The 25281-nt window shown below is 42.2% G+C and overlaps 1 protein-coding gene across 2 annotated transcripts in view; it reads right to left on the bottom strand.

Moving 5' to 3' along the window:
* SMC1A (structural maintenance of chromosomes 1A) overlaps nt 1-25281 on the bottom strand; it is a 36643-nt gene that overhangs the window by 8357 nt on the left and 3005 nt on the right. For both annotated transcript variants that reach the window (XM_023633795.2, XM_023633796.2), the window contains exons 2-19: nt 23509-23697; nt 23286-23398; nt 22094-22297; nt 21762-22000; nt 20849-21107; nt 20614-20754; nt 19717-19799; nt 19356-19563; nt 17946-18131; nt 17678-17857; nt 17435-17581; nt 17209-17346; nt 16253-16369; nt 16040-16146; nt 12710-12851; nt 10605-10750; nt 10360-10513; nt 9222-9332 (exon numbers count right to left, since the gene is read on the bottom strand). In XM_023633795.2, coding sequence (XP_023489563.1) covers nt 9222-9332; nt 10360-10513; nt 10605-10750; nt 12710-12851; nt 16040-16146; nt 16253-16369; nt 17209-17346; nt 17435-17581; nt 17678-17857; nt 17946-18131; nt 19356-19563; nt 19717-19799; nt 20614-20754; nt 20849-21107; nt 21762-22000; nt 22094-22297; nt 23286-23398; nt 23509-23697 — 2864 coding nt within the window. The remainder of the gene's footprint in view (nt 1-9221; nt 9333-10359; nt 10514-10604; nt 10751-12709; nt 12852-16039; nt 16147-16252; nt 16370-17208; nt 17347-17434; nt 17582-17677; nt 17858-17945; nt 18132-19355; nt 19564-19716; nt 19800-20613; nt 20755-20848; nt 21108-21761; nt 22001-22093; nt 22298-23285; nt 23399-23508; nt 23698-25281) is intronic.

Raw genomic sequence — 25281 nt, 5'->3', positions numbered from 1 at the left:
GCCCAATGAGCCATTAGCTTAACTACAAAAAGAATCTCAAGGAAATCATAAACAGCATTCAATAATCAAATTGCTACTAATAATAACTTATTGTGACTTTCAAAGTATTATGTACAGAATAAGATAAAGTAAATGTTATTATGTTAGTGTTGCCAGGAACCAAGATCTGTAGCATGAATAATTGGAGACTCAAAACATGAAATTAATGATGTTAAACTGTGAAAATTACAGTTTCAATTGGAAGTATCAATACGAACTCATGACACATTTTTCCTTCAAAATAAAATATGCATCTGAGGCCAGCCCGGTGGTGTAGTGGTTAGGTTCACACGCTCCGCTTCAGTGGCCCAGAGTTCACTGGTTTGGATCCGGGTGCAGACCTAGACACCGCTCATCAACTCATGCTGTGGCGGCATCCCACATACAAAATAGAGGAAGACTGGCACAGATGTTAGCTCAGGGCCCATCTTCCTCACCAAAAAAAAAAGAAAAAAAAAAGGCATTTCATAGCCCAGACTATTGAAAAGTTCTAGAAGCAGTCAGCAACCCAGCAGTCATGAGCACTCCAGTGTCCAGGTGGTACTCACTAAATAATAGCATTTCCCACTAAAAGAAGTCAGAGCTTCTCAGAGAAATGGCTAATTTCAGGTCTGGGGTGGGAAATGTACAGGATGAGCCTGGACATACCGGAAAGCAAGGAAGATATCAAAATGACTCAGAAGCCAACTTGAATGAGTCTCCATAGGCCAAAGATGAGAAAACTTGATCAATAAGAAGGATAATAACCACAACAGAGTACAACACAACAAATGTGTTTAAACTTGAAAGTTCATAATGAAAACAACTCAGTGGACAAATCTTGAGAATGCCAAAGAACTAACTCATTATTCTATCAACTGGTAAATAAAGGGAAAGAATCAAGGAAATATATCTGCCTTTCCGATACAAACCGTACCTCAGGGTAACCAAATAACTGATGAGAGGAAATTTCTCTTCACAGTATCCTAGCTATACAAAGAAGAAATGATGGAATAAGAAGATCACCATTTTGCAACCCCCATAAATTAACGGATCTAGGCAATGATCATGGCTGCAAACTGCACAAAAGGAGCCACAACCAGACATTACAAACCTCTTCATGGAAGTAACAGTGCCACTTATGAGGCAGTCTTGGCCAAAACAAAACCCGAAACTTGAATCTAATCAAACCTCTAGATAAGAGCTGCCCAATAAGGTAGCCACTAGCCACAAATGACTATCAAGCATAAAAAATGCAGCTAGTGTGACTGAGGAACTAGTTTTAATTTTATTAAACTTTGATTAATTTAACTTTAAAAACTAATAATTCAGTTACTGGAAAACTTTTAAGTATATTTGGAACAACTTGGGGATGTGGCTCTCCTTTTGCAATTGTAAATTTTAGGTATCTAAATACAGATGGAGTATTTCTGAGGAATTTAGCATCCAAATTGAGATGTGCTTTAAGCATAAAATAGATACTGGATTTTGAAGACTTAGTACAAAAAGAGATTGTCAAATATCTCATCAATAATTTTTATATTGTTCACACATCGAACAGCTATTTTGGATATACTGGGTTAAACAAAATATAGTATTAAAATTAATTTCACCTTTTTAAAATTACACATGTGGGTCATATTACATCTCTATTGAACAGCACTGATCTACATCTAACTACCGACTTACATCTAACTACGGGGACAGCAGAACTTTTCTTTTTTTGCTTTGTTCTGGGGGAACATTTTAAAAATCACAGGATATAATCAACAACTACAGAATGTAGAAAATGCTTCAAGAGAAATGAGGCAGTTTCTTCAACAACAAAAAATCATTGCAAAGAGAAATAAAAACAGATGGAAGGGGATCTTATAGATTAAATGGGACTTAAGAGACATAACCAACCAATCACGATATCAAGCATTCATGTATCTACTATCTATCTATCATCTTATTTGAATGACTCCCAATTTAAACAAGCAAACTGTAAAAGTGTATGATAATCAGGAAAATGTGAATACTAATTATAATATTAAGAAATTATTATATAGTATAATATACAATCTGAATATTAAGGAATTATTGTTTTTCAGTATGAAAATGGTCCTACATATTTTTAGGAATTATCTCTTTTAGAGATACATTCTGAAATATTTACAAATGAAATGACATTAATGTCTACAATTTATTTTTTTTTTTACTTTAAAGATTTTATATTTCCTTTTTCTCCCCAAAGCCCCCTGGTACATAGCTGTATATTTTTAGTTGTGGGTCCTTCTAGTTGTGGCATGTGGGACGCCAGCTCCACATGGCCCGACAAATGGCGCCATGTCTACACCCAGAATCCCAACCAGCGAAACCCTGGGCCACCTCGGCACAGCATGCGAACTTAACCACTCGGCCATGTGGCCGGCCCCAACAATTTATTTTTTAAATAACCTGGGGGAGGGAGGGACAATAGAGTATGTGGGGGTGCATGTGAAACAAGTTTGGCCATGAGTTGATAACTGTTGAAACTGATGATGGCTACACGAGATAGCACTGTATTATTTTACTTTTGCACATGAAATTTTCCATAATAAAAATTTAAAAATAAGAACAACAACAAAAATCAACTTGAAGTGGCTCCCACCAGCCAAGGATGGGAAAATTTGAACATCAAAAAGAAAAATTACTCAAATAGACCGAAACACATCAAAATACATTTAAACACAAGTTTATAATAAATACAAATTACCCACAATTAGAAGGACCTGCAACTAAGATATACAACTGTGTACAGGGGGCATTTGGGGAGATAAAGCAGAAAAAAAAAAAAAGATTGGCAACAGTTGTTAGCCCAAGTGCCAATCTTTAAAAAAATAAAATAAAATAAAAAATAAATAAATACAAATTAAAAACCTCATAGTCAACTTTAAAGGTTACAAGGGCAACCAACTCATTCTGAAAGCTGGTAAATAACAGAGAAGAATTAAGTATTTATCCTACCTTTTCTGTATGAACTATATTTCAAAGGAACTAAATAGCTGATGTGAGAGAGTTTTTAAGAAATCCAATTAAGAAATTGAGGAGGAATGAAAGAATTAGAAAATCACCATTTTGCCACCCTTAATGGAGCTAGGCAATAATCATTAACAGCTGCTAAAACCAACTCGTGAAAGGCTGATAGGGAACTTTATAAAAATTAATGGAGCTAAGAACACCTGAACCTAGTGATTGTGATTGTTTTTCCTTCTTAAACTTTTTATTATGTAAATTTTCAAACGTATACCAAAATGCAGGGAATAATACAATAAACTCCCATGTACCTATTACCTAGCTTCAATAATTATCAACTCATAGCTAATACTCTGCCATCTATACCCAATTTCTTTCTATATTCAATTATTTTAAAGTAAATCTCAGACACATCAATTCATCCATAAATACTTCAGTATCTATCTCTAAATCAGGATTTTTGAATCTTGGTACTACTGACATTTTGGGCCAGATGACTCACTGGTGTGGGGGTTGTCCTTTGTGCACGTAGGATGTTTAGCAGCATGATGCCCACTAGATGCCAGTAGTAACCTCTGCCTCAGTTGTGACAAGCGCATGTGACAAGTGTGTCTCCAGACATTATCAAATATCCCCAGGGGAGGCAAAATCCACACCCCCCCCCCCCATTGAGAACCACTGTTATAAAAGATAAGGACATTTTAAAAATAAAACCACAATACCATTATCTCACATAAAAATATTAACAGTAATTCCTGAACATCATAAATAATATGGTCAGTATTCAAATCATCCTGACTGTTTCATAAAAATTTTTTTACAGGTTTTTCAAAGCAGGTTCCAAATAAGGTGCATACAATGCAATTGGCTGATACGTCTCTCAAGTCTCATTTAATCTGTAAGTTCCTCTTCCTCTCTTTTCTTTGCAATAGATTCAAGGGAAGACCACACATTCCAATTGGTTGACTTGTCTCTCATAGTCTGTAATAGTCTATAAAAGTTCCCCCTCTTTGCTTATTTTTTCCCTTTCTATTTATTTGTGGAAGAGACCAGGTTTTTTGTCCTTTAGACAGTCTGGATTTAGCTAACCGCATCCCTGTGCCTTTATTTAACATGCTCCTCCGGCACCGATGTTTCTTATAACTGATTGACCTAGAAACTTGATCAGATCCAAGTTTGAGTTTTTGGCGAGAATACTTCATAGGTAATGTTGAACACTCATCGATTTTAACATTACAGAGAAAGAGACAACTGACTCTCAGTGCCTACTGATGTGATGCAAAAGGAAGTTCACAAGCACACAGCACCACCTATGATATCTTCTTGCCAAAAATAAAAAATGACCTCACTCACATCAATGGACAGATCATCCAGACAGAAAATCAACAAGGGAACAGTGGAGCTCAACGAAAAGCTAAAACAGTTGGACTTAATAGACCTATATAGAACACTTCACCCAAAAACAGCAGAATACCAATCTCAAGCGCGCATGGAACATTCTCAAGGATAGACCATATGTTGGGAAACAAGGCAAGCCTCTACAAATTTAAAAAAATTGAAATAATAACAAGCATCTTCTCTGATCATAATGCTATAAAACTAGAAATTAATTACAAGAAAAAAGCTGAGAAAGGCACAAAGATGTGGAGACTAAACAATATGCTATTGAAAAAGCAACGGATCATTGAAGAAATTAAAGAAGAAATCAAAAAATACCTGGAGACAAATGAAAATGATAAGATGCCATACCAACTCATATGGGATACAGCAAAAGCTGTATTAAGAGGAAAATTCATCACAATACAGGCACATCTTAACAAACAAGAAAAATCCCAAATAAGCAATCTTAAACTACACCTAACTGAACTAGAGAAAAAAGAACAAATAAAGCCCAAAGTCAGCAGGAGAGAAATAATAAAAATCAGAGCAGAAAGAAATGCTTTTGAAACAAAAAACGCAGTAGAAAGGATCAATGAAACAAAAAGCTGGTTCTTTGAAAAGATAAATAAAATTGACAAACCCCTAGCCAGACTTACAAAAAAAAAAAAAAGAAAGCAAGCTCAAATAAACAAAATCAGAAATGAAAGAGGAGAAATAACAACAGACTCCGCAGAAATACAACGGATTATAAGAGAATATTATGAAAAACTATATACCGACAAAATGGATAACCTAGAGGAAATGGATAAATTCCTGGACTCCTACACTCTCCCAAAGCTTAGTCAAGAAGAAGCAGACCATCTGAACAGACCAATCACAAGGAAAGAGATTGAAACAGCAATCAAAAGCATCCCAAAGAATAAAACCCCAGGACCAGATGGCTTTCCTGGGGAATTCTATCAAACTTTCAGAGGATTTAATACCTATCCTTTCCTAGCTATTCCAAAAAATTAGGGAGGATGGAACACTTCCTAACACATTCTACGAGGCCAACATCACGCTGATACCAAAGCCTGAGAAGGACAGCACGAAAAAGGAGAACTAGAGGCCAATATCGCTGACGAACATAGATGCAAAAATTCTCAACAAAATTTTGGCAAGCCGAATTCAGCAATTCATCAAAAGAATCATACATCAGGATCAGGTGGGATTCATACCAGGGACACAGGGATGGTTCAACATCCGCAAAGCAATCAACGTGATACACCACATCAACAAACTGAGGATTAAAACCACATGATCAGCTCAATAGATGCAGAGAAAGCATTTGACAAGATCCAACAGCCATTTATGATAAAAACTCTGAACAAAATGGGGATGGAAGGAAACTACCTCAACATAATGAAGGCCATATATGACAAACCCACAGCCAACATCATACTCAATGGGCAAAAACTGAGTGCCATCCCCCTGAAAACTGGAATGAGACAAGGATGCCCTCTATCACTACTCCTATTTAACATAGTACTGGAGGTTTTGGCCAGAGCAATTAGGCGAGAAAAAGGAATAAAAGGAATCCAAATAGGGAGGGAAGAAGTGAAACTCTCGCTGTTTGCAGATGACATGATCTTATATATAGAAAACCCCAAAGAATCCATTGGAAAACTTTTAGAAATAATCAACAACTACAGCAAAGTTGCAGGGTATAGGATCAATTTACACAAATCAGTAGCATTTCTATACCCTAATAACGAACTAACAGAAAAAGAACTCAAGAACACAATACCATTCATAATCGCAACAAAAAGAATAAAATACCTTGGGGTGAATTTAACTAAGGAAGTGAAAGACCTACCCAACAAAAACTATAAGGCTTTTCTGAAAGAAATGGATGACGACATAAAGAGATGGAAAGACATTCCATGCACATGGATTGGAAGAATAAACATAGTTAAAATGTCCGTTCTACCTAAAGCAATCTACAGATTCAATGCTATTCCAATCAGAATCCCAATGACATTCTTGACAGAAATAGAACAAAGAATCCTAAAGTTCACATGGGGCAACAAAAAACCCCGAATTGCTAAAGTAATCCTGAGAAAAAAGAACAAAACTGGAGGCATCACAATCCCTGGCTTCAAAATATACTACAAAGCTACAGTAATCAAAACAGCATGGTACTGGTACAAAAACAGGTGCACAGATCAATGGAACAGAAGTGAAAGCCCAGAAATAAAGTCACACATCTATGGACAGCTAATCTTCAACAAAGGAGCTGAGGGCATACAATGGAGAAAAGAAAGTCTTTTCAACAAATGGTGCTGGGAAAACTGGAAAGCCACATGTAAAAGAATGAAAATTGTCCATTCTTTTTCACCACTGACCAAAATAAACTCAAAATGGATCAAAGACCTAAAGGTAAGACCCGAAACCATAAGGCTTCTAGAAGAAAATGTAGGCAGTACACTCTTTGACATCAGTATTAAAAGGATCTTTTCGGACACCATGTCTTCTCAGACAAGGGAAACAATAGAAAGAATAAACAAATGGGACTTCATCAGACTAAAGACCTTCTTCAAGGCAAAGGAAAATAGGATTGAAACAAAAAAACAACCCACTAACTGGGAAAAAATATTTGCAAGTCATACATCCAACAAAGGGTTAATCTCCATAATATATAAAGAACTCACACAACTCAACAACAAAACATCAAACAACCCGACCAAACAATGGGCAGGAGACATCAACAGACATTTCTCCAAAGAAAATATACGGATGGCCGATAGGCACATGAAAAGACGTTCATCATCACTGATCATCAGGATGCAAATCAAAACTACACTAAGATAGCACCTTACACCCGTTAGAATGACAAAAAAACCCAAAACAAATAGTAACAAATGTTGGAGAGGTTGTGGAGAAAAAGGAACCCTCATACACTGCTGGTGGGAATGCAAACTGGTGCAGTCACTATGGAAAACAGTATGGAGATTCCTCAAAAAATCAAAAATAGAACTACCATGCGACCCAGCTATCCCACTACTGGGTATCTATCCAAAGAGCTTGAAATCAGCAATTCCAAAAGTCCCATGCATCCCAATGTTCATTGCAGCATTATTTACAATAGCCAAGATGTGGAAGCAACCTAAGTGCCCATCAACTGATGACTGGATAAAAAAGATATGGTGTGTATATATATATATATATATATATATATATATATATATATATACACAATGGAATACTACTCAGCCATAAAAAAGGATAAAATCATCCCATTCACAACAACGTGGATGGACCTTGAGGGAATTATGTTAAGTGAAATAACCCAGATAGAGAAGGACAATCTCTGTATGACTCCACTCATATGAGGAATTTAAAAATGCAGACAAAGAGAACAGATTAGTGGCTACCGGGGGAAGGGTGGGAGGGTAGGGTGGGCACAAAGGGTGAAGGGGTGCACCTACAACACGAGTGACAAACAATAATGTACAACTGAAATTTCACAAGATTGTAACCTATCAAGTCAATAAAAATTAAATTAAAAAAATAATAAAAAAAATAAAAAAACGAACCTGAACCCAATCAAACCCTAGATTTAACGACCAGTTTACAGGAAATACAGGGATGGAAAGTTAAATAACAACATGGGATGTAATCAGCCAAATTCAGAACATAGAAAATTGTACAGGACCAATGAGCCAGTTTCTTCCATAAATAGAAAGAAAAAAATAAAAAAGGGTTAAGAAAATTTTATAGACTAGAAGAGATCAATTTTAACATATGGACCTCACTTGAATCCTGATTTAAACACACAAACTGTGTAAAAAAATTTATGGGACATTCATGGAAATCTAAATCTTAGATGATATTAGAGAGTTAGTTTTAAAATTTTTTTGGTACAATATTGTGGTTACATTCTTTTAAAAGGGGCCTTCTAGAGATATATGCTAAGGTAATTATGAATGGAATAATATCTGGAATTTGATTTAAAACAGTCCAATGGGGAAGGGGAAGGGAACAAAAAATGAGATTGACCATGTGTTGCTAATTGCTGAAGCTGGATGACGGGTACCTGGGCTTCATTATATCATTCTCTCTACTTCGGTATATGTTTGAAAATTTCCAAAATAAAAAGTTTTTTAAAAATCAAGTGCCCCTAGCTATAATGATGGATTGAAAAGCATCAGAAACTACTTAGGAGGCTCCTGCAGCAGTCCATGTGAGAGGTGAAAGTGGCCTGCACCAGAGAGAGAGTGGAAACAGGAAACAGTAGATATTCAGGAGGTAAAATGCATTGGGCTTGGTAATTCATTGAATATGCAAAGTGAGAGAGGGAGTCAAGGACAAGGCTCAGATTTCTGATTTGAACCTGTGGCTGGCATTGAGGACAAGGGACAGATTTGGGGAGGAAGCTACCTGTGGGACCTAGCATAGCAATGGCAACGGAAGCCAGGGGAGTAAAAGAGATCAAAAAAGACAATCAGGATGAGAGAACACAAAGTGAGAAGGAAAGGGTGCCTGGGACAGCGCCCTGAGAAACACCTGAGGCCTATGTGTTCACTGTACAGGAGCCCATTCTCTGTGTGTGATCCGGCCTGAGACCTGTACATGTGTGGAAGGGGAAGACTGGCGGCAGGCAGGGGTGAGGGCAAAATGTGTGCCCATGTCTGTATACGGGGGGAGACCCTGGGTCATAACTCGACTTCCCTCCCTTGCCAGCTCTCCCTTCTTTCCAGCGGTGGTCTCCACAGGGCCCCCAGAGGGGCTGACCCTCTCTCTGGACAGCTGGGAAGATGTCCCCACCCCCCGAGGCCGATCCTCACCTTCAGATCCTCACAAAGGTCACCGTAGTCAATCTCGATGAGGGCCTCTCGTGCATAGATATTGGAAGTTCGCTGGGAGCCACTCACTGAATCCTCCCCTTGGGAGCTACCCTGTATCAGTGAGAGGGAGTCAGATGGAGCAGACTGGCCATGAGAGTGTCCCGCCAGAGGCGGGCTGGGGGCTCCTCTGCAGCCTTCAACATCTTTGAGAAGCACCTCACTAGAAAGCACTGGCAGGAGAAGGACAGCAGCTTGGAAGGCAGAAAGACCTGAGTTCAGAATTGGGCTTTACCACTGCCTAGCAGTGTGATCCTGGACAAACCATGCTGTCGGATCCCAAGTTCCCTCATCTGTAACACGGGACAATGCCTGCCTGCTGGCAGGGCTGTGCTTAGGATTCAAAGTAACCATGTCACCTGCTACCATGATGTCTAGCGCATTTCTGGTTTCAAAATATTTTGCTGAATTAAACAGAAATGCTACTTGGGAAGAGGGGAGGGAAAAAGACGTGTGGGACTGAGAGACATGTCTAGGTCTTTAAGACAAGATAGAAAGCAAACCTCCTCAGCTAACATTCCCCACCTCTTGCTACAAGCTTCACTTCTAGTGGAGAAAATGCGTTGGCTCCTCTATTGGCTAGTGTCCCTCCCTTTCCTATAACTAAGCTTTGTCACCTCTGCATTGCTGATGTCCCTTACCCAACTCTCTCCTGGCCAACCTCCCTCACTGCGGCTAGGCTATCATCTCTCAGGTCCCCCAGCTTCTGTCTTCCTTTGCTCTTGGCTAATGTCCCTCAATTCCCACGCCTACCAATATACATCACCCACTGGAGCCAACACAGCTCAAGTCCCTAAGGTTAATGAATGATTTCATCTTCTCCTGGCTTACCTCCCTCACTACCTACTGACATTTGGCTCTGCCTCCAATTCAACCTCCCTCTCACACCAAAGCTATTACCTTTCACCTCACCTGCTTTCACAGCTTCACCCTGCCTCATCCCGCCTGCATCCCTGCTTATGTCCCCCACTGCCACCATCTTCTCTCTCTTTCTCTCGCCTGCCCTCACTGGCCACTTTCATCCCCCATCCCTGGTTAATGTTGTTCATAGCCCACTCCCACCACTAGCTGTAATACTCACCTCTTCCTGACTAATATCGTCCATGGTGCCCTTAGACAGTGGCAACTTGATGTCCTGCATCTTGCAGGCCTGTAGCAGGTTGTGGCGGTCACTGCGCTTCTGTTCAAGCTTGGTCTCAATGGCTGTCACCTCCTTCTGTAAATGGGTCATTTCCCTAAGAAGATCCAGGAAGACAGGTAAGACCCAAATCCGGCAGGCTGCCTGCTCCACCTACTTCCCTCAACCCCAGGCAAAAACCCACTCACTTGTTGGCGCCCCCCAGTTTCTTACGAATCTCCTCCATCTCGTGATTCTTGTCATTCACTTCTGACTTCTTGGCCAGGTGCTGATTCTTCAGGTCTTGTAGCTGGGCCATGGTCTCATCTATGATCTTCATGTGTCTTTGCTCCTCCTGGTCCCAGCAGGGGGAACAGGACAAGAAGTGAAGGCTTTCCCCATCTCCTCTAGCCCCCACCCTTTCCACCAGGTGGTTTCTTGGAGCCTCTCTCAATATCACATACCCCCATCATCCCTCAGGCTTCTTTTATCTTTTTCCAAATTATTTGGTTGACCTCCCTCATACAGCATTATACAAGTTGCCTGCTGTAGAAAAGTTGAAAGTATAGAAAAGGTATAAAGTGGGGGAGGTGGGAATCACTAGTAATCCCACCAGCCAGAGATAACCAATTAACGTTGTAGCATATTTCCTCCCACCATTACTTACAGACAGCTCCACATAGTTGAGACCAGATTGTAATTAAAACTCTATATTCTGACTTAATACTATATTTGAGCATCTTTTCCACATCAAAACTGTCATGACCAATATGACATCAATGTTTTTTAAAAAACCCACAAAAACAATACTGTGTATTTTCCATGAGTACATATATATGAATGTAAAAGTATTTACATAAATGCCTCCAAGGTCTGGAAGAATATACACTACATGGGATTAGCCCAGGAAGAGTAAAGAGACTGGGACTAAGAGTGGTCAAAGGGGATTATAGTCTTACTTATAATGTTCTGATTTTTTAAAGGAGAATGTTTTGTTTTCATTTTGATCTTAAAGTCACATGAAGGGGACCTATCTGCAACTTACTCTCAAATGGCTCATAAAAAATAATGTGCATACATAGACAATGTAAAAGCAAATATGGCAACATGTTAATGACTGATGAATCTTGGTGATGGGTAGATGGGAGTTCTTTGTACTATTCTTATAAAAAGACTTCAAAATAAAAAGTCAAAGTTATAGAAATATATGATTCTGGATCATCTAGATGTCCACCTAGTCCTGTTCCAGGATTTTACTGCCAGATCTGTATTTGCATTTAAGATTCTGGGGACACCAAAGAGGACTACTTTAAACATCAGGGCTTAATGAAAAAAACTAACAACAGACATAAGCAGACATAAAAGTCAAATGATACATTCAAACCGAGAGAGGATCAAATCACCTCAGGAGGAGATTCTGTGAGGAACAAAGGTTTCAGAGGAAGTTAAAGAGAAGGTGTGGGAAATGTGAGTCGTCAGACAATACCCGGTGGCACAGTCATGCTCGACTCAAAGGATGAGCCCTGACAGTCAGCAGCACAGGCACACTGTGAAAAGGGACTCAGTTTCAGCAACACGCCATCATCTGTTGTGCTAAATTAACATAGTTAATTAGAAAATTCAATTTGTAAGTGTGCCCCAGCTTTTGGTTAAGTGTTCTAAGTATGTATGTTTGTATATATTTAAAAATATTAAGAATTTCTTAAGCCAACACTAGAGATCTTAGATCTTTAAAGGGGGTCTGCATATTACCAAAATTTGAAGATCACTAAACTACACATACACTTACATGAATGTAACATAATTAGCTAAATTCCTAATTCCCAGGGGGCACTGGAGAATTTTCAATGGAACTAGAAATGCTTATAATAAACATCAACCTGTGTGCCAGTATTTTGGATTTCCTCAGGTATTACTGAGTTAGAGGGGATAAATGTATTCTGAAGGCTCTCAATAGATGGTGCCACATGGCATAAGAATGCTGGTCTCGTGCGCCATGGCCAGTATTAAGTATTATCCTTTTTTTTGTTTTTTAAAACTTGGGTAATGTGATAGGAAATAAACTACACTTGATTGTTGCTTTAATTGGCATTTCTTTGATTTCAAATAAGGCTACATTATGTGTATGTGTTTATGGGCTATTTGAATCTCTTCTTGAACTGTTCGTGCCACTTATTTTTTCCCCCATTTAGGTTTTAGTGTTTTTCTTAGAAGAGGGCTTTGTAAATTATGGATATTACCCTTATGTCTATCATATCTCTTCCAGTTTTTCCTCACAGTTTTTAGTCTGTCTTTTCATGCTCTCCTTCCTTACCTTCTTGAGCTTTTCTATCTCATTTTCATCCTTTTTCACTGTCTGCTCCCACATGTGTACTTTATCCTGGTCTTCCTTCAGTTGGTTCTTTTCAAAATCCAACTGGATACCCAAGCGAGTCTTCTGATTTTCAAACTCCAAACTGTGGGGAGAAAGGAGAACCAGGCCCAGGGCACAGGGCCTTGGTTACTGCTGAATTTCACTCACCACGCAGCTCATCCACCTGTAGCCACATAAAACTGTCCCCTGAAGTGGGAGAACTAAGTTCCTCAGCCTAGCCTTGTGGATATGGCAAAAGGCAGGGGAGATTGGGCCAAACTCCATTAATCCCCCTTTAAACACCAGAGAACTCCACAGCCCCCTCAAGTTCCTAGGAGGCACAAAAAGGTCCACCTGAACCCACCAGCTACAATAATTCCTATTTATTAAGCTTCTGTGGAGTTTACATACATTACCTCCAATCCTCTTAATCAATAACTCCACAAGCACGAATTATTCTAATTTTACAAATGAGGAAATTTGGGCCAAGAGGTAAAAGACCTGGTCCAAGGCCACCGAGCTAGTAAATGGCACATGTGAGACTGGAACCCAGGTCTATCACCAAATGCTGGGCTCCGTCTCCTACGGCATCATTGCAATATAATGTGGTGGGATAAGAGGATTGGTATTCCAACTCCACCATTTACTAGTAGTGTAATCTCAGACAAGTTAATTATACTCTCCATGTCTCTGTTTCCTCATCTGTAAAATGGAAATAATAATAGTAATTACCTCAGAGTTACTGGGGGATTTTTTAATAAGTTAATTTGTATAAAGTTAATATGTATTAAGCCAACACTGGGGATCTTAGATCTTTAAAGGGGGTCTGCATATTACCAAAATTTGAAGACAATTAAACTACACAAATACTTACATGAATGTAACATAATTGGCTAAATTCCTAATTCCCAGGGGGCAGTGGAGAGTTTCCAATGGAACTATAAATGCTTGTAATAAACATCAACCTGTGTGCCAGTATTTTGGCCATGCCTGACACAGTAAGTACTCAGTAAATTTTAGTTACCATCATTATTGCCAGTTATACTGCCTGTATTCAGCTCACAGTTGCCCATGGGCTTTAACTCTTTCCAACTACTGCCCCCACACATGTACCCCCACCCCAAGATTCCAGAACCTCTAAGGGGCAGAGCTTGGGTAGTAAAAAACACAGAGAAAAATCCTAGATTCCTGCTATTACTCTCCTCCTCATCTCTTCAGAAACTCACAGAATATGAAACCAGCATACAGACACTAGCAGGCCAGGCAGGGCTAACTTCCAACTGCCCCCCCCAACCAATATGGTGTGACAGATGCTGCCAGATGTCATGCTAGCAGCTTAAGCTTATTAGTCACTATAATCCAAATGGAATGTAATTAACTCTATAATTTTGAGCTATGCAATTTTAAGTCCAATCACCTAAGCATGACTCATAAGGCCCTCTATGATCTGGCCCCTGCTGACCTCTCTACCACCCCTGCCTTCCTCCTGACCCTGTTTTTATGCTCCAGACATTCAGAACTACTTAGTTCCCAGAATAAGGGATGCTGTCTCACACCTCTGAGCATGCTGTTCTCACTGCCTGGAACTCCCTTCTTCTGTCTGCTGCCTGGCTGCTAACTCCTACTCACTCTACAGGTCTCCAGACCATCACTCCTTGTTCTATAAAACCTTTCCCAATGGTTGTGAGCAGGTTCTTAGTTTCTATTATACCTTGTTGAGTTGCTCCGTTTTCGGTGCAACTGGGTTAATCATCCCACACTTCGTAACACACTTATGATTGCCGTGTGTGAAAGACCCTTCCCTTCTTGCCTTTGGTTTAATCCCTGATTTCTCCCATTATCTTCCCTACGGTGAGCAGGTACTCCAAAGTGACATACATATCTATACATACATACATATGAATATAGCCTTAAAATGCATATCCTCGTAAAATGTTGTTTTGTTTTTAAATTTACACAAATGCACGGTGTCATAAATTTATCCATGCTACTGCCTGTAAATCTAGTTCTTGCGTTGAACTGCTAAACAGTATTCCATAGTCCGTATGTTCATCACATTTAACTCATACTTTCTTCCAGTGACAGTCGTCTACATTGCCACCAACGTCCCACTACCACAAATTATGCCAAGATGAACCACCCCAAATGTGTCTCTTTGTGACCTTGTCTCTGGAATATATACCCAGGAGTGACTTTGCTAAGTCGTAGGGTTTATGTAGATTTATTTTCATCCAATACTGCTAGATTGTTTTAATTTGCATTTCTCTGCTTAGGAATGAGACTGAACATCAATTCACAGAGTCATTATCCATTCGAGTTTCTCGTTCCATGAAACGCTAACTACATCCTCTGTCCATTTTTCTATTGAGTCTCTTATTGTTTTTATTTTTCCTCTTGTTGATTTGCAGTTTATTGAACATTTCCTCTCTATTTTCTATCTCCCCCAAGTACAGCATCGATCACACTGTTCTAAAATTATTGATCTATTTGTCTCCCCCACTACTCCTAACTCCTTGAGGACAAGGACAGTCTCTGATTCAATTCTGTATCCCTTGAGCCTGGACTGGGGGTAGGAGAGCAATGAATATTTACTGTATGGATGATAGGCTAGATGAACTGCCAACTGAGGCCCAGGGTCCAGGAAGTGACTTCCTTCAGAGAGACTGTGTCATTTCACCTGTCTTACCCCTATCTCCCTGCCTCCTCCAATACCTAACACAGGACAACTTGGCAAAATGTAGGTTGTGCCAAGAAAGGTTTGTTGAAGAATAAACTAAAGTGGGGAAGAGAGGAGAAACTGCTGTTTTGTTCTTACTATCCTTCCAACCTAGAACTTTGTTCCTCCTCTCCTGCATCGCCCATCAGGATAATGACAATAATAAAAGCCAACATTTATTGCTCTTAGTAGGTGCTAAGTATTATGCTAAATACTTTATAAGGATTATCTCATCTGATCCACCCAAGCATGCCATGAGACAGATATATGGTACCATTTTACAGATAAGGAAACTGGGGCTCAGAGAGGTCAGGTCACTGCCCAAGATAATGAGTTGTGGAGCTAGGATTTTAACCCAGGTAAACCACGATTAAAGCAGGCACTCTTAACCACTAGACTATGCCACATTGACTCCCCGATGTCCCTGTTCTCTAAGCCTGACTTACAATAAATGTCCACCGTTCTAAGAGCTGCTCCCTGCCTTATGATGGCATTCGACTTCTCATGATGTCAGGCTCGGGGCTCAAGGGTACCCCAGCCTCCTCTTCTACCCACACTTCTACTCTTCCACCTACCGCTTCTTGGCTATTTCATTCTGCCGCTTCACCTTCTCTTCCTCAAACTCCCGGATGTTGCGCACACCAATCTCTCGACAAAACTCTTCAAACACTTCATCCTCTACCTGAGAGGAAAAGCAAGGAAGTTTAAAGGCCCTTTGGGTCAGAGTGATGCTTCCAGCCCCAGTCCTGCCCTGATGCACATGCTGGCATGGCTCATCCCCTACCAACCTGGTTCATCTTCTCCTTCAAGTCTTTCATTTCCCTCTCTCGGCTCTGGATGATCCTCTTGATATCATTGATGCGAGGCCCAAAGTTGGCTAGCTCACTCTCCAGCTTGGACTTTTCCTGCAGGAAACAGTGTTGAGAGGGCAAAAGAGACCAGGCTCCTTGGAGGGAAAGAGCCACCTCAAGCACACTGGCCCCATGGATAGGAAGGGATAGCTCTCCACATGCTGAGAGAACCTAACTTAGCACTGCCCCAGTCAAGCTTCGATCATTTCTCATTTGAACTATGACACAGCTTCCTCCCTGGCCTCCCCTCAGCCAGCTTCAACCCACAGGGCTAGGCACGCGGTAAACATCATTACTCACAGGTCCACACTCCCTTATCTATAGCCCTTGGAATTCAGACTTTTTGATTTTAGAAAAAAGTAAAATGATATATATCCTACAGATTACATAATACCTCCAGGGTGGTCTGAGGAGGCACCCCATAATCAAATATGTTAATATACCTACAAGAGTACCCCCACCCACAGGTAGTGAAGTGCCTGGAGCTCACTTTCAATTCACTTTCAGAAAAAGCTCAAATATTTGTTGAATGAATGAATTACGCTAATAATAGTACCTAATATTTACTGAGCACTTACTAGGTGTGGAGAAATCAGTCTAAATACTTTACATGTATTAACTCACTCAATCTTTGCAACGACCCTATAAAGTAAGTATTGTTCTAACTGCCACTTTACAGATAAAGATGAAAAACTGACACTGAGAGGTTAACTTCCCTAATGTCACATGGAGCCAAGACCTGAACCTCTGGCTGTCTGACTCTGCTATCCTTGGTTCCCCAGAGCAGGCTGGGAAGAGAGAGGGCTGTGGGACAAATTCCCCACCCCCAGAGAAAACTTGGCCAGGAATGTGAAGGTGGCCTTTGGAGGAGAGGGCTGAAGGCCAGGCCCCACCTGCAAATTCAGGGCTAGATGTCGTGTCTTGGTCTGCTCCAGGTCACTCTGTGAGTACTTGAGCCGCATCTGTAGTCCATGGGCCTGAGACTGCACCTGACGAAGCTCTGCTTCTTTCCTTTTTGCCTTCATCTGTTCCTGAAGCGGACATGAGAGAAGGGCTAGGTGGTAAGGGGATCAGTCAGCCTGGGCTCAGGACCTAGGGACAGCACTGCCTGTGGCTTACTTTCAGCTCCTCTGTCAACCGCTCCTTCTTCTCTTTCAACTTGTCTACTGCTTTCTCATCCCAGCGCCGGGCCTTGGCCTTCAGGTCACTGGCCCCACCAGAGATAACTCCTGACTTCTGGAACAGGGTCCCATCCAGTGCCACTGTCTACATACAATAGGGAGAAGAAGAGGGACAGAAGCTGAATAGAGGATCTCCACTACTAAGCCTGTCCAGCTCCAATCTCAGCAATGGAATCCATACCTTGTGGCGCTGGTGGCCTCCAAAGGCAATGCGGCGGGCATCCTCCACATTGTCACAGACAAGAGCATTGCCACAAGCATACTGCAGGGCCTTTTTGATGTGAGGTGGCTCATAGCGAATCACATCAATCACCAGCTTGGCCCCCTTCAGCTCCCGGAGTTTCTCATCTGTAGGTTTCACCTGTGGGAAGCTCAGTAAGTGGCAGAACATGGAGGGCTAGGAGGCGGGGCCCTCTCACACTGCCCTGACCCCATCCCCATCAGCTCACCTCCAGGTAATCAAGAGGCAAGAAGGTCTCAGGCTCCCCACGCTGCTCCTTGATATACTGAATACAGTCCCGGCCCGTTTTCTCTGAGTCCACAATAATGGCATCCATATTCTTGCCCAAAACCTTGGTTACAGCAATCTGATACTTCTTTTGTGTGGGCTGGCAGAGGTCAATGAGGCGGCCATACTGAGGAAAGTCAGAAGAGAAAATTGAAGCATGAGGCTTTTGGGAGTTGGCTCAGGAACCCCAATTCCCAGCTTGGAAAGGGGCACAGACCAGAATCTGTATGAGGGACATAGCACCCACACTGTGGAGTAGGAGCCTACTCTGGCCCCAAAGCAACAACGACTTCAGGCGGTCATGTCTGAATCCAAAATCATCTTTCTAAACCTCACTTTTACCATTTCACAGATCACTGTCACCCCAGGCACCACGCCAGATACCTTATATACATTATCTCAAATTCTCACAAGCACCTAGCAAAATGAATTTTTCCAGTTCACTTCCCCCATGTCCCCCAAACCAACCATGATTCCCTAAGAACTATCAGATAAAAGGTAAGATCTTTAAGGGCAGGGACTGAGCCTAATTCATCCTTATAAACTCCCCAGCAGTGTCTAGAGGAGCGAACAGGAAATATTTGTGGAACCAAATTAAGCTGAACCCAGGGATGGAATTATAGCAATAGAGGGATAATATTCAGGGAATCTGGGAACTCAGGATTTTGTTCAAGAGGCCAAGAGATCTGATAAAGCCTAGGATGTCCCTACAAGCAAATGGGCTGGTTGGTACATACCAAGGGAGCTCAAATGGAAGCCTGAACAGAGGTACTTCTTGGGAGACTAATTCCTGCTCCATGGCCCCTCCCCCTTCCAAAGGTCTCTCCAGTTTCCCCGCCTCCCACAGAGGAATGGACACAGCAGGACAAAACCTTCAGCAAGATGCAATTGGTGTGATGAAAAAAAGATGAGGTTACGAGTCAGAACAAGTTGGGTTTAAACTGTTGTTCTTCCACTTAGAAGCTTTGCTGTTCTGGGCAAGTCATTTAACCTCTCTGAGCCTCAGTTTCCCTAGCCATAAAAATGAGATTAGGAGTCGCCCCGTGGCTGAGTGCTTAAATTCGCACGCCCTGCTTTGGCAGCCCAGGGTTTCGCCGGTTTGAATCCTGGGCACGGACATGGCACTGCTCATTAGGCCATGCTAAGGCGGCATCCCACATGCCACAACTAGAAGGACCCACAACTGAAAATACACAACTATGTACCGAGGGTCTTTGGGAGAAAAAGGAAAAATAAAATCTTAAAAAAAAAAGAGAGAGATTAGCAATCCTGTCCTAGGGCTGCTGGGAAAATTATCTGACAGTGAGCATGACACTAAGTGCTCAGGAAATGAGTTCTCTCTCCCTCTTACCACAGAGCCAGGGTACAGGCGCTTGATGCTCTCCATAATCTCTGCCTTTCGCTGTTGGCGACTGCTTTCCTGGCGGTCAATGCGGGCATCCCCCAGCTGCTCCATCACCTGGTTCAGCTCCTTATTGATCTCATCAATACGCCGCTTGGCCATCTCCACCTCTTCTGTCAGCTCCCCCTCTAGCTTCTTCTGTTCCTCTAGGGACTGCCTACAAAATGAGGGAACACAGGGGTTATCCTGGCTGGTGAGAAAATATTCTTGGCTGAGAGGACTCTGGGGGTCCTACCCGGGGAGGGGCAGGACAGGGAAGATTCACAAGAACAGGCCTGTAGGTAAAAGGGGAGGTTGCAGAGCCACATACTTGCTAGTCGTAATGTACTCCTCCAGTTTCTCAATCCGCTTTTGATTCTCTTCAATCTCCCTCAGCTTTTGCTTGATCTTGGCCTGTAAGAGAGACAAATATACTCCATTACCAGGGTCTGAGCAAGTTAACTCCAAGACCATGGAGCCCTGGCTTATACCCCCTATATGCCCATTCACCCAAGAGCCCAACAGTTCGGGACAATCTGTCACTAATGCAAGTGACCTACTAAAAAGCAGACAAAGAAATGGTGTTCAGTGCGGCTCTGCTAACTGATGGGGCCTCCCAGGACCCTATGAGACCCTCTCATAGTGTTCTACCCAGGCTATCTTGCTTACCAATCAGGGGGGCTCAAACCAAGGCAAAGTAAAGCTTTCTGGACCTTTCTGCACCTCCGTTTTCTCATCTGTAAAACGTAGGTAACTTCCACTTCACAGAATACACATTAAGTGCTTAATACAGGGTAGCTATTAATATTAATGCTTACTGTCTTCTTTTAAATATTTTTAAAAAGTGCTTAGCAAATGCCTGGAACATTGCAGGCTCTTGGAGCACTATAACAATGTTCTATTATTGTTACTACTTTACTATTATTGTTATTAGGAAGTCAGTAAGTGAAGTATACTTGATAAAGCGTGGGCTTTAGCGCCAGACTGCCCAGGTTCATATCCTGGTTCTGCCATTTAATAATGATGTGACCTTAAGCAAATTACTTCACCTCTGTGCTGTAGTTACCTGATTTGGAAAATGAAGAATTGAATGAGTGAATACACATAAAGTACAGCACCTAGCACATGGTAAGTGGTGGCTAGATGTTAGCTATTGTCATTGCTGTTAAGACTATCATTACTTCCTTTTCTCTGGACCATCATCCCTAATCTTGTAACACATGCCCACCTCTGTCTCTACTTTCTTCCGCTCTTCTAGATCCAGCCGGTCCTGGTCGGCTTTCTGGTCTCGATTGAACTTCTCGAGCTCCTGGGCCAGGGTTGCTGCTCTCTTGCTGGCTTCTTCTTTTAACCGGTGGTATTTCTTCACCTGTGTTAGGGACAGGGAAGGAGGACAGGGATGACCAAGTTGGTCCATGCCAGCCCAGCGATATCCCACACCCTCCCAGCCCTCCAGAGCTTACCTGATTCTCCTCCAGGGTCAAGTCTCTGCCCTGACTTTGACTCTCTTCTTCCATTCGTTCCTCAAACTCCTGCCGGGCTTTCTCCACTGACAGCATCTCCTTTTCCAGCTCATCCATGTCTCCTTTACGTTTCTTATAATGCTTCTGAGCATTCTGTAGGGACTTCTTGGCTGCTTCTAGCTTCTTGATTTTGTGGGAGGTATTCTCCTTGGCTTTGATGTACTGAGGCCGCTTCTGATTCAGCTCTGAGTCCTTCTCCCTTTTGCCAGAGGGGAGGGGGAAAACCAGTTAGCCTGTGGGAGAAGGGAGGGTTCCCAGGCTTTTTACCCAAAGAAAGTGGGGCCTGAGCCCCCCAGTCAGCCTCAGAGAATTGCCTAAAAGAACAGGGCCTGATGCTCCACAGATCCTCAAAAGAGGGCAGTCTTACTACTCTCTGGAATGGATGCCTTCAGCCTGGCATTCCAGCCACTCCATAAGGCAAAGCTACCACCCCTGCCTCAACCCTAGCCAGGCAAGGCCCCTCAGTAACAACTCCCAAGAACACTGTGTAGTTCACTTAGTCATCCCCCATCTGAACCAACCTTTTGAAATTCCTGTCCTTTAAACATCGAGCTCCAGTTTTCCTCTTCTAGGATGACATTCCCGGCCACTCCAGTGGCTTCCTCTCACTTGGTAAGGCCACCGCCCCTTTTAAGTTCTCCCTCTTCTGAGTACCTATCTACCCAGATCTGAGTACTTAAATACTCTATTTGTCTAAAACGGAAAACAAGAAATATGCCTGGGACTGGCCAAACCAAGTCAAAGGGAAGATAGAGAAACTAAGATGGGCACTGGACTCCAAGCTCAGCGGAGCCTTAGGCAACAGCACAGCCTCTTGGTTTCCCATAAGTTGCAGGCCCAGGCCTGCTCTTACTTGATCTCCTTCTCAATCTGCTGCTGCTCCCGCATCATTTTGCCCAGCTCCTTCTTCTTCTCCTTCAGCTCATCCTCTACCTTGTCCATACGCTTCTTGTCCTTCTCAATCTCCTTGTTCTTAGAGGCCAGTTCCTTATTGAGCTTCTCGATTTCCACTTCATTATGATAAAGCTTAAAGAGCTGCAGCTGTACCTGAGCTCGCACCACTTCATCCTTCAGGCGCTGGTAGCGGTCAGCCTGTGCATATAGGGGCATGGAGGCAGGGGTGCATTAGTAAGGCACTGGCTGCATCCTGGCCCTTCAGAGCCCAGAGGTAGACTGGCTACCTACCTCTTCTTTCTCCTGTTTGGCCTCCTTGCGTTCAGCTGCAATGTTTTTTTTGCGATGGTAATTAAACTGCGTGTCCTCCTCAGCCTTCACCATCTCCTTCTTTCGCTTGTCATACTCCTGGGCCAGCTCCCCGGAGCGACTGATCTCTTCAAATAGTGCTGTCCTTTCTTTGGGGTTCTTCATGGCAATAGACTCCACAGCACCCTAGTAAATGTGATAACACTCTCCCCACTTAGACCCTAGCCAGCCTAGTCTCCCCACTCCACTCCCACTCAATCATTCAGAAAAAGTTCACTAACCACCCCCACATACACTGGTTGCCACAGCTCACAGTGCGCCTTGAAGACACATTGCCTTTTGAGGCATATGGGGAACAGAAGAGACCAAACCAAAGACAACAAACTGTGTTATGTGCAGTGACAGAAGTAGCACAAAAAAAGGACTAAATGAAGCTTGGAGGTAGGAGACTGGCAGGGGTGTCTATCTGGAAAGGCTTCCCAAAGGTGACATCTAAGCTGAGTTTGGAAGATGAGGAAGAACTAACCAAAAGAGTAAGAGAGAAGAGGTTATTCTATGTAGAGGAAAATTAATATGCAAAGGCCTGCAGGCCAAAGAAAGTAGGCGAATTTGGGGAACTGTAAATGGTTTAATTAGGCTGGAGTTTCAGGGCTGCCAGCGGCAGAGACTGGCAAATGAGGATAGTGAGGTGGGCAAGAACCAAAGGATGGTGTTTCCTAAATGTAGGAGTTTGGATTTCATGCTAAGGCAACAGTTCTCAAACTTTAGCATGCATCATAACAACCTGGAGAGCTTGGTATAACACAAATTGCTGGGCCCCACATAGTCTCTGAGCCTATAAGTCTAGGATGGGACTGAGAATGTGCATTTCTAACATGTCCCCAGGTGATGCTGGTCCAAAGACAACACTTTGAGAACTACCATCGTAAGGCAATGAGAAATCACTGAAATGTTTTGAGAAAAGGGAAAGAAACAGACGTCTGTCCTCATAAGATGAATTGGCTTAGGGGATGAAGTGGAAGGGGCCAGATTAGAGCCAGAAAGCCCAGTGAGGAAGCTGCTACATTAGTTCAGGGGAAAGATGATAAAGCCGGATGTAGATGGAACAGGCCCAGTGAGGATGGGACAAGGACTGGCAAGAAGCAGACAGCCAATAATTACTAAAAATGCCCACCTGGAAGACGAGGAAGTTACGAGCTTTGATAAGAATGCCCAACTTCTCCAATTCTTCACTGTACTCATGTAGCTGGACCACTTTGTTGTTGATCTTGTACTCAGAGGAACCCCCTAAAAGACAAGGCATGAGTCAGCTGAGGGTCAGGCCTCCTTCCTACCCCAGCCAACTAGTCTAGCCACGTCCCAGGACCCAGGAGATCCTTCTGGCCAGCTTCACTCACCAACAATGACACGGGCAAAGGTGCGGTCCTCAGCACCCTCCTCAGAGTAGACCATGCTGACAAAGGCCCGGTTGGCAGCTGGCTTGCCCACAGGAGCTCCATGGATCAGGTCCCTCAGAGTCTTTACCCGCAGGTTGCTGGTTTTCTCACCCAACACAAAGCTGATGGCATCCATAAGATTTGACTTACCTAAGGGAGGAAGGGACAAACCAGAGGAGGGGAAGTGAGGAAGAAGGGGAGAGGAAAAGGAATTAAGGAAACATTGAGAGGAACAGGAATGTTCCCTAAGCACTCAGTGCTCAGACTAATAGGAGGAAAAAATACTGCTTTGCCCCCATAAAGACAGGGCCCAACCAAAGCCCCAGGTCAAAGGCTTGCAAAGGGAAAACAGTCCCTTTGCACATATTACTTATAGCAGCCAAAAACTAGAATCCCATAAGGAAACAGTATATTCAGAGAATGGATTGTTCTACCTTTAATGACACAGGAAAATGCCCACAACAGGAGAAACAAGCAAGACACAAAACTCAATAATTTGATCTTAACCAAGTTAAAAAAAAAAAAACAGACTGAGGGGAGGGGGAAACAGGGAGCTGTTGTTTAAATGGGTATGGAGTTTCAGTTTTGCAAAATGAAAAAGCTCAGGAGATCAGTTGCAAAACAATGTGAATATACTTAACACTACTGAACTGTATGCTTAAAAATGGTTAACATGGTAAATTTCATGTTATATATATTGTACCATAATTTTTTAAGACACATTCCTATTGTGATACAATATGAAGCACACAGCATCATCTATGAAGTATCTTGCCAAAAATATTTAACCTGAATCTAAACAAGCCTTTATACCTACTTTCCAGTTTACAGGAAATACAGCAGTTAGAGGAACACAGTAAATGACACCATGAGGAAACCTTAAGACATACACAGAATGTGGGATGTTCTACAAGACAATTAGCCTGGTCTTTTCAAAAAGTCAACGTCTAAAAAGAAAGGTTGGGAGAACCACTCCAGAACAGATTACTGAGACATAAGCAAAGGCAATGCACGAACTTTGATTAGTTTCTGGTTCCAAAAGACATTTTGGGTTGCAATGAGGGAAGCCTGACTATAAACTGGATAACTGATGACACGAGGAAATTAATTTTCTTAGGTGTGATAACAGTATTTTGGTAATACAGGGGTAAAATGTCATTAAGTCTGCAATTTACTTTCAAATGATTAAGCAAAGCACATGCGTACGTTTGAAAATTTTCATAATAAAAACCTGGGGAGAAGAAAAGTCATAGGAAAAAATACATGAAAATGTAAACAGTATAACGGTGGTTGCTTCCAGGAAGGAAAGCAGGTCAGGGAAGGGACGGAGTCTTCTTTCACTGTATATCCTTTGGGATTTTTTTTTTTTTCTCAAGGAAGATTAGCCCTGAGCTAACATCCGCTGCCAATCCTACTCTTTTTTTCTGAGGAAGACTGGCCCTGAGCTAACATCCGTGCCCATGTCCCTCCACTTTATATGTGGGATGCCTATCTCAGCATGGCTTGCCACGTGGTGCCATGTCCCCACCCAGGATCCGAACCAGCGAACCCCAGGCCGCCAAAGCAGAACATGCGCACTAAACTGCTGTGCCACCCGGCCGGCCCCTGGGATTTTTTTAAAAATTGTAAACCATGTGCATGTATTATCTATTCAAATAAATAAGATTTTTAACATTAACAGTGGTTATCTTTTCAGTAGTGGAATCACAGTCTTCAGTTTCTTCATTTTAGACT

Source organism: Equus caballus, chromosome X (assembly GCF_041296265.1).
Source record: "Equus caballus isolate H_3958 breed thoroughbred chromosome X, TB-T2T, whole genome shotgun sequence".
Lineage (NCBI taxonomy): Eukaryota > Metazoa > Chordata > Mammalia > Perissodactyla > Equidae > Equus > Equus caballus.
This window is presented reverse-complemented; position numbering and strand designations above follow the sequence as displayed.